Source organism: Alnus glutinosa, chromosome 1 (assembly GCF_958979055.1).
Source record: "Alnus glutinosa chromosome 1, dhAlnGlut1.1, whole genome shotgun sequence".
Lineage (NCBI taxonomy): Eukaryota > Viridiplantae > Streptophyta > Magnoliopsida > Fagales > Betulaceae > Alnus > Alnus glutinosa.
This window is the reverse complement of record NC_084886.1, coordinates 2,350,756-2,360,788: the sequence shown is the minus strand read 5'-3', so window position 1 is coordinate 2,360,788 and position 10,033 is coordinate 2,350,756. Positions and strand designations below refer to the sequence as shown.

Genomic DNA, 10,033 nt, shown 5'->3' with positions numbered 1-10,033 from the left:
TTATTGCACTTTTTTTTTTAATCTTTTTAAATAATAAAGAATTGTTTAATGTGATAAAAAGATTAAAATAATTTTAATTTTTTTTATAAGAAAAAAATAAAAAAAGTTATTTGGAAATGTAAAAAAAAGAGTTTGATTCTTTTTAAAGAAAGAAAATAAGAACTAATTGATGTGATATAATTAAAGATAAAATGAATTTTATTTTTTTGTAAGAGAAAAGAGAAAAAAAATTATTTGATAACGTGAATAAAGGAATTTGAATGTTTTTTAGAAAAAAAAAATAAAAGAAAAAAACGTAAATTGCCAAACGCTCGCTTTTATTGCTTAAAATGAGGTGGTACGGTGCTTGCTAAATAATTCATTGTCAATTGAAAATCATTCAACTTTCCCACTATAGCATGGATTTTACGGTGCTACTCATCTAGCAACCTTGTGTGAGTCATGTACGTATATATATCCTATATAATATGATTTCACATGAATGCATGATAAGGATAGTGTTTGATTGAAAACTGTCGTGATCGAATACATTGTTTTTGATAACAGTGTTACGATCTTAGTGTTGATAAATTGATCGGTATCAAATATGGCATATATGTTGTAAGTTTATGGTTGAGTTAGAATCAAAATGCGATTCGAGAAATTAAAAAGTCTAATAAAATAAAATTTGGAAGATCTCAGTCTACCAAAGCGCGCAATGCATCAAGTTTAGTACTAAAAATGATCGAGACGACGTTCGGTCGAAGACTCAATTAAAAGTCCATCGACTGAAAGGATGCAGATTAAGCAAAGCTGTTCAATACTAAAACCCGACAGGCAGGCTCGGTCCTATATATATTTTCGCATGGCAGTGGGGGATCGGAGAAAATCATAATCCACGTTATATATGAGCGCTGACTAGCTAATTGCTGCTTTAAAACGCAGCAATATTTAAACAGATTCCGGCCAGGTATAAACCTAGAAGACCCACAAATTAATATTAAGAACCGTGGAAATATGGCCATGTACGTCTGCATCGCTACCTTTGAATAGAAGCTAGTTATTGATCACATGTACGTACGTATACATGAAATTTCGTAGCAGTCAGTTCTTTGACTTGATCATCGATCAGCACATGTACGCGTGCAATTTCGAAGCAATAGTGCTTCCTGCCTGATGCAAGGTTGTTTGCCCTAATAAATATTAGGGACTGCATGCTAAATAAGACAGAAAAACTTATATATATATATATATATATATATATATATATATATATATATATATATATAGAGATGAAGCTAGCTAGTACGTATACTGCTATATGACAAATTCTTTTCTCAAAAGTTAATTTCTAATAATGTGTCAGTTAATCAGGGATAAAATTTACTATTTTAAAATATGTGTTACCATCAATCATAGGAGGACGATCACTCATCATTTAGAAATTATATTTTACGAAGAACACGACACTTCAAGGTTAAGACTTCGAACAACTTTGATGAAGAAATTTTATTTTTTTTTCTTTAATTTGCGGGGCAGTACTGGGACAAGGAAATATAGTATAAATAGATTTGAATTATTAATTGCTGTGTGATAACTTCAACAAGTTAAGCTCCAATCCTATTCTTGCACTCAACCTCGATCTGGACGTAAATTCATTGACAAATGATGAAAGAAAGAAAAAGAACACCCTTACTAAAGATGTTATGCATGTCAATTAACGAGTAAATCAGTCCTATAAAAAGGGCCATTTTCTTGATGTAGCGAAAGATTAAGATAAGTAATCAAAAAATTGAGTCAAGCTGTGATTCTTACACAACAAGATTTATATAATTTTTACTCAACGCACTCACATGAGGTGGGATCCATGTGGTGAGTCTCACCTCATGTGAGTGTGTTGTGTAAAAGTTGTGTAAATATCATTTCTCTAATAGTAAGTCTAATCCCAATAAGGAAAATAAACAAATAAACCAAATCTAGTCCTAGCTAGTAATTAAGTAAAGGAAATAAAATCTTAATTGTAAATAAGAAAATAAAATAAAATTTTGGCTTGACAATCAATTCTTTCCTTTTATACTTCCATTGCTTGAGAACAGGTAAATTTCTAATCAAACAGAGATGCTCCAATATTATTTTTGACATTTTTTCTATTTTCACTTTCACCGAAAATGTTAGTAAATTCCGCCCTACATCGTTTATTGTAATTCTGGTTGAGTTCGAAAGCCTATTCAGAGAGTTATAAATTATTATTTGGGTAAATATCTAATAAATCCTTGAGTCGGAGTGCTATTTGAAATTGATTCCTCATTTTTTAAAAATTAACATTCGCTGCTTAACTTTTTTGCGAATTTGAAATCAGTCATTCTGTGATTTTTCCATCCATTTTCGCAACTTCCGTTAATGCCAAGTCAATTAGCATTTTCGCCACATCATCTTAAAATATTATTTTTTATTATATATATATATTTTTTTATTTATTTATAAAAAAAAAAAATATAAAAGTGGGGTTTGCAGCCACTCCCTTGGGGAGTGGGGTGGCTCACGGCCACTCGGCATGAAATGGATCTAGGGGTAGCCTAAAGGCCACCCCCAGGCCTTGGGGGTGGTCGCACAGCCACTCTCGGCCCTAGGGGGTGGCCGCGAGCCACCTCAAAGGTGATGCCAGCCACCCCACAAACCCCTCTTTTCCCTTTTTTTTTTTCTTTAAATAAAAAATAATATAATATAATAAAAAAATTAAGATGATGTGACGAAAATGCTGACGTAGTACTAATGGAAGTTACGAAAAAAATGGACGAAAATATCATAGAATGACTGATTTCAAATTCGCGAAAAAGGTAAATAGCGAATGTTGATTTTTATAAAGTGAGTGATCGATTTCAAATGACACTCCGACTCAAAGATTTATTAGACATTTATCCTTATTATTTAATTAAAAAAAATTACCCAATTTCAATGTTAACATGAAAACTGCCGACAACAGAAGTTCAATAATCTTTTAGAAGAATTGTGAGTTATTGTGTTTGTTAATTAAATCTGCCAACCACTATTATGGAAAAATTGGTATGGTACGGTGCTTAATTCCCCTTCCACAAGCTTGTGGATGAAGCAAAACCTTTTACTAGAATCTATTAGAATTGAATAAAATAAGATATAGTGATGGAAACGAAAAAGTCAATAGGAAGGCAACGATGGCAAAATAATTATCTGACCATTTCTAAGTTCATCATCTCCAGAAGAATGAAAGCTAAGCTTCAAGCTCTAGCTCTCTTTTTCTTGTTTATTTATCTCATATCCTTTTTTCCTCAGTTCTTTTCTTGCACCCTACCATCGGATGTAGACAGTGTAGCGACCTTAGGAATTGCTTAATATATTAATTTTGGATTGAGAAGGGTGTCGGGAGGAGGAGGTGAAGATGTTTTGGTTTGATGCTGGCTTGGGTTGATGACTAATAAAAGCAAGAATAAAGCCTTATTTTTGGTGTGGAGGGGTGTGTAACGACATATCCCTAACGACACAATATTGTTCGTTTTTTGTTCCTCAAATCAGACTTTTCAAAAAGTCACTCATCCTAGTACTACTATTGCAAAAGCACGCCTGATAGGATTCTTGTAACCAACATAGCAACTACTTCAAAATCTTCCAACCAAAATTCAAAGTTCAAATTGTGCTCGATCTAGAAAAATTAAAAGTTACTTACAAAATAAAAAAAAAATAAAAAATAAAAAAAATTGAAAGTTGAAGTAGTCTCAAGTGATTTTTAGATAATGTTGATTGATGCTTGAAGAATATAAATACCTGGTTAACCTGTGAAATTTTTTTATGACAGATTCATTTGAGAATATTAAATAATGTTGATATATATATATATATATATATATATATATATATATATGCTTTTATGCATATTGTTGGATTGGGGTATTACAGGTTGAAGCCCCCAAACCCAATGGGTCTCGTTTGGTTCGTGGATTAGACCCATGGAAAGGAATAGTTATTCTTATGGAATAGCTATTTCTTTGTTTGGTTGTATATTATTTAAGGGAATAGTTATTCCCACGGAATAGCTATTCCCTTACGAAGAGGAATAGGTATTCCTTTTTTGAGTGGAATACCTATTCCTTTCCTGTGAGAATAAATGAAATTTGTCTTTTGCCCAAAAGCCCCAACCCTCTCAACACCCAAGTCTCTTATCCCTCTCTCTCTGTTTCTCAACTCATGGTGTGTTTGGATACGAAATTTTGAAAATAAAATATAATTTTGATTATACTTTTTTCAAAAATAAATCATATTTTATTCAATTTTTTCTAAAATGTCAAACCTCAAAATTCGTAAATAGAATAATAATTTAATTCTGATTTCAAAAATTTAACACTTAAATGCACCATCAGTATCTCTCTCCATCTCTGCAATTATATTCTCATTCCCCTCTCTCCGTTTCTCAACCCAACTTAATTTGTTGTGGGTTTTTTTTTTTTTTTCCTGTGATGTAGCCTACAGAATGCACTTAGACGTAGCAAAATGAGTACTTCTTGATATCGGGGGGACTCCAATTGCTCCAATTGCCTTGCGGAGGCTTGGGAAAAACTTTGTAAGCAAAGAACGAATGTTTGTTGCTGGAAAACAAATAAAAAAGGCTTTGCATTTAGATCTATTTTTTTATGATGGTGATATGATGATTATGTTTTTTTTTTTTTTTTTTTTTTTTTTTTTTTTTTTTTCTTATAAATCATTTTGTAGCATAATTGTATATGAAAAAAAAAAAAAAGCCATGAACTCAATGAATTTTTTATTTTTTATTTTTATTTTTTTTTTAAAAAAAAAAGTCATAGTATGACTGTTTATGTTTCTAAAATAAAGAAAAAAAATGTCCTTAATAATATAAATTATATTTGTATTATAAGGGTGTTTTAGGAAATTTGATTATAATATGATTCCATTCACCAATGTATTGCACTGTACCAAACAAAAGAATACATATGCAATGTTCTATTCCACCGGTACAACCAAACAAAAAAATAGGAACAGTTATTCCATTCCATCTTCATCTATTCCTAGGAATAGTTATTCATTTTCCAAATAGAATAAACATTCCGCAAACCAAACGAGACTAAAGTTTTGCCCTAGCATTAATGGTGTAAGTGTATCTCTAGTGAGCTCTTTATTTCAAATTTTTCATCAAAATTTAGTGAAAAACTCAAAAAAATCTACTTCAACAAATTTTCTATAATTTCTTTATTTTAGCTTTTTGTCAAAATTTCACTCCAAATTTGACTCACAAATTTTATGAACTATTGAATATTTATCATTTCTCTTTCATTTTATTTTACTTTTCACTTTTTTCTCTCCTCATTTGTTAGGAGTAGTAGCTTAAAACTAATAAAAAATTAATATTTTGTGGAAATAGAAAAAGATTTGAAGAATTTGATGTAGGGAGTCTTTTAAAAGTGATAGATAAAATTAAAAAAAAAAAAAAAAGTAGATTCTTAAGTTAAAATTTAGAGAAAATTTAGAGAGTTACCAGTATCAAACTCTCTATTTTGAACTTTTCACCAGATATTAGAAAAACTTTTCAAAAACCTCTATGCTTTTGAGCTCTATTATTTCCCCAAACTAACTCTCGTAAGAAACTCTCTCCAAATTTAACCCCATTTGCTCTTACGCCATTCACTTTAATATCATTTTTTTTTCTCTTCCCGCGCGTCTTCACTTTTCCTCCGCGCCTTCAAGCTTCCGCATCATCTCTCTCTGGCGCGATGTCTTTTAGCTCCGTGGAGGACAGTTGCTGAAACAAAAAACTCTGTGGATTTGCAGACGGCGTTGTTGCTTGGAGAATGAGTGGGAAGAGAGAACTTGTCACAGGTTGATTCTTCATCAGGCAAGGAATGCGGTTATTGAGGAAGGAAGCTAAAACTAAAGTGAAGGGAAGAACCAAACTGAAGTGAAGACTAGCAAGAGAAGAAGTTTAGGAAGTCTTGAGAAGGTTTTGGAAATAAGGTCACTGCGTCATCTTCAGTATACGTGGCGGCTTTTGGATGGAGTTGGGCAGTTTGTGTTTTACAGCTGGAGGTCGTTTTTTTTTTTTTTTTAATAAAAAAAAAAAAAAAAAAATAGGCCGGTTTAGTGGTATAGTGTAATGTTGAGATTGTGGTTACGTGCATACATGATTGTAGAGGGATTGTTTTTGGTAGGAAAATTTGATGTTCATAATTCATACAGTTAAATTGGTTGTGTGAAAATTAATAAAAAATAATATATAATTAAAATGAAAAAATATTTAGAGAGTTTGATGTAGAAAGTATTTTAAAAGTGAGATAAAATCAAAAAAGTAGATTGTTTAGGTTAAATTTGAAAAAAAAATTAGAGAGCTTGATGTGGATGCTCCAAGAGATATCATTTGATTTAAAAAAATTTAAATATTGAGACAATATATATTGAATTTATAAAATATAATTTCAGCTTTAAAATTCCTCTCCATTTCCTTGGACCCTCTCATGCATGCATGTACGTACGTACAGCTTCGATCGTGTATAAAAAATACGAGCAACCATTAAACCGTACCACATGGTTTAGTTTAATTTAGATCTAAATTTGAAATTTGTTGGAGAAATAAACATTTACGGAAATCTCTTCGATCGTGATGTCCTCCTCATGCAATATTCATTATATTTTGATACACTATTATAATTTTAAAATTTAAATTTATGAGTTTGATTCCAATAAATTCATTACTTTTATTCGATCCCTCCACCTAAAAAAGTGTTAAAAAAAAAAAATTAGAGGAATTAATATTTATTATTAATTTATTAAAAGATATATAGCTCCCCGGCCCCGCTTCCCAGTGCGTAGCAGTTAGCACCTCTATATATATAGCTGTGCTGGCCTTGCTGGGTTTTCATTCTCAGCCTCACCTACTAATAAACCTGTGTTAATTTCGGCAGCCATTTTCTAGCACGATGAAGGTTAACGTGGAAGTTATCTCCACAGACACCATCAAACCCTCTTCGTCCACCCCTGACCACCTCCGCCGCCACACTCTCTCCTTCATTGATCAAATTACACCTTCCATTTTCATGCCTCTTGTTCTCTTTTACCATAGAGATGCCCGTGCAAATATCACCACCGAGGAACGCCAGGACTGGATAAAGAAATCCATGTCCGAGGCCTTGACGCGATTCTACCCGCTAGCAGGACGGGTTAAGGACAATTTTCACGTTGATTGCAACGACGAGGGCGTCCACTACGCGGAAGCCAAGGCCAACTGCAGTCTTTCCGAATTTCTGGAGGATCCAAACCCAGCTGAGAACAACAAGTTCTTGCCGTTTTCACTGGAAGATGTCAATGAACTAGCCTTAGCCATCCAGTTCACCTCCTTCGACTGTGGTGGGATCGCGATCGGTTTCCTCTTCGCCCACAAGGTGGCGGATGCTTCCTCATTCTTCTTGTTCCTCAACAGTTTTGCTGCTATTGCTCGTGGTAGTGGCGACATAGCGACTCCGCGATTCGAGGCCGCCGAGATCTTCCCCCCGGAAACTTTTCTTAGCAGAAGTCCAAGCACGTGGGGGATGGGGATGAAAAATATTGTGATAAAGAGATTCGTCTTCGACGCGTCTGCTGTAGCCGCTATAAGAGCCAAATACAGCAGTAACGACCCGAACATCGAATACCCACGACCCACTCGCGTGGAGGCCTTGTCGGCTTTCATATATAGCCGCTTCCTTGCCTCCACCCAACCAGATGCGGATCCCAATAAGATCTGCACCGTTTTTCACATAGCGAACCTGCGTCCGAGGATGGAGCCGCCGCTGTCGGAAAATTATTTTGGAAATATGAGCGTGTCGACAGCCTCTGTACTCTCCAGGGACGCCGAGGATGGGTTCCGCAGCATTGTTATTCCGGTGCGAGATGGCATTAGGAAAGCCGACATGAATTACGTGAAAAGTTTCAGAGAGAGTGGTGGGCACTCGAGTTTTATCAGAGAAAACGCGGAAAGATTGAGGAAAGGAGAGGTGATCTCGTTGGCCTTCACCAGCTTGTGCAGGTTTCCTGTCTTTGAAGCTGATTTCGGATGGGGGAAGCCTGTATGGGCGGGCTCGGGTAGGTTGATCTTCCCGAATCTTGTTACTTTCTTTGACAGGAAGTCAGGGAGTGGAGTAGAGGTATGGATTAACTTGGATGAGGAAGACATGGCTAAATTTGAAGTCGACAAGGAGCTCCTGGCTCAGGTTTCATCGCCCAAAGTTTCTGCAGTTTAAAATTTTAAGTGCAAGTATGCCTGTGAATCATCTGGTATTGATTTCTCGTGTCTTTGAAGAAGTTTGGTCAGTCGATGCAGTTGTTCCAATATGTTTCTTTTTTATAGATTTAAAGAAACTCCAGAATAATCTTTCAAGGATATAATGTCTTTGATAGGATCTTTCAGATCTTGGAGTCTGTTTGTTACGTTGTACTACTTGGGGTCCGTGGTCAGCCTCTCGATCTCCTTAATTGTAATTTTTTTTAATTGTATTTTTTTTATCTGTGTGTTCGTTTGTTGTGCAATAAAGTCTTACCTATCAAAATAAATAAATTTTAGTACATATCTTGCATCTCTTGGCCAGCAGGGAGTTATATATATATATATATATATATATATATATGTAAAAGATACCGAACTGTCTAATATTATTCAAAATTACAATGACTTTAATAAACTAATTAGTCAGAGGCAGAAAATAGAGTTTCATCTATTCATGACTCAAAACATAATAGACTACAGCTGCTAAAAAATAATCTAAATAACAGAAAATGCATCTAAGTAACATGGATACGTATAAAATTTAGAAGATGACACATATTTTGAGCTAGAAATAACTTTTACAGTGCAAGTTTGAACTAAAACTAACCGGTCCTTCTCGCGCAATTAGTACCACCGTCTCTGCAAGCCATCGTGTGCAACCCACGTATAGGGGCCACCGATTATTATTCCACCAGCATCATCTCCTTGGACACCAAATCTACTATTCTCCCCGGCTTGGCAAAACTCTCCACTACTTGCTTGACCATATATAGGAGCAAAAACTATTTTTACCCATGACCATGAAAACATAAGTTCCAGATTTGGTATACTTCCCCGGAGAAAAGCCACAACCATATCATAAAAACTACATCTTCATCCCAGAAAAGGATGAGACAAAACTACCTTCTTCTCTAAGGGACAACGTTGCCCTAAGAAAGAAAGAAAAACATCCTACCAACTTCTAAAAACACAAACACAAAACATCATGGGAGGAGGGACTTCCCTCCTCTACAAACAAGATTTTGTCTCTTCGCTCTCTCTTGGAAAATAACTACTACAGAGCTTTTCATTACCTCTGTGGATTAATTATATTTATTTATTTTTAATTAAGTGGGTGTGATATAAGTTTGTTTGTTAATTTGTTTGGTGATGTAAATGGAGAAAAAAAATATAGTATGTGGTTTTAATTAATTGGGAGTGTTTTGGGGGATATTTACGAATATTTTTCTTTCATGCATGATACGTGTACGTACGAGGAGGTTTTGATCCGGATAGAAGCAGTAATTAAGATCATGACATTCAGGTACACAGATATATAAACACGTAAACTTCAATTAAAAGACCAGAAAATCTCTTCAAACCAGAAGCAATAAGATCGATATATTAGACACATTCGGGTCCATGCATGCAAAAAGGTTTGGTTATATACGTATAATATATTCCAAATTCCACCTAGGTATTCATCAAAAAAAAAAAAAATCCACCTAATTAAGAAGAAAGAAGATATATATATATATATATATAGAGAGAGAGAGAGAGAGAGAGAGAGAGAGAGAGAGAGCCATTGAAGACTCGTGTTTAATTAATTAAGTGACCAATTCACATAGCAAAAGCTTTAATTATCTATTAATGTTTAAAAGTCCAACCGGGTTCGAGCCGATGACCTCTTGATCTGCAGTCAAATGCTCTACCACTGATCTATGGGCCCTGATGATCAAAATATCTCAAGGTTTTTGTCAACACATCTAAACCAAGAATTTTTTTTTTTTTTTTTTT

General features: G+C 34.2%; 1 protein-coding gene across 1 annotated transcript; it reads left to right on the top strand.

Annotated features, from left to right (window-relative positions):
• Positions 1-6,866: 6,866 nt before the first annotated feature.
• LOC133865388 (stemmadenine O-acetyltransferase-like) lies at positions 6,867-8,558 on the top strand. The gene has a single exon (XM_062301785.1). The coding sequence runs from the start codon at positions 6,936-6,938 to the stop codon at positions 8,232-8,234; it is 1,299 nt and encodes a 432-aa protein (XP_062157769.1). The 5' UTR covers positions 6,867-6,935; the 3' UTR covers positions 8,235-8,558.
• The last annotated feature ends 1,475 nt before the right edge of the window (positions 8,559-10,033 follow it).

What these genes read in the sequence shown, in the direction of transcription:
- LOC133865388 (XM_062301785.1), top strand. Translation starts at nt 6,936, where the DNA reads ATGAAGGTTAACGTGGAAGTTATCTCCACAGACACCATCAAACCCTCT.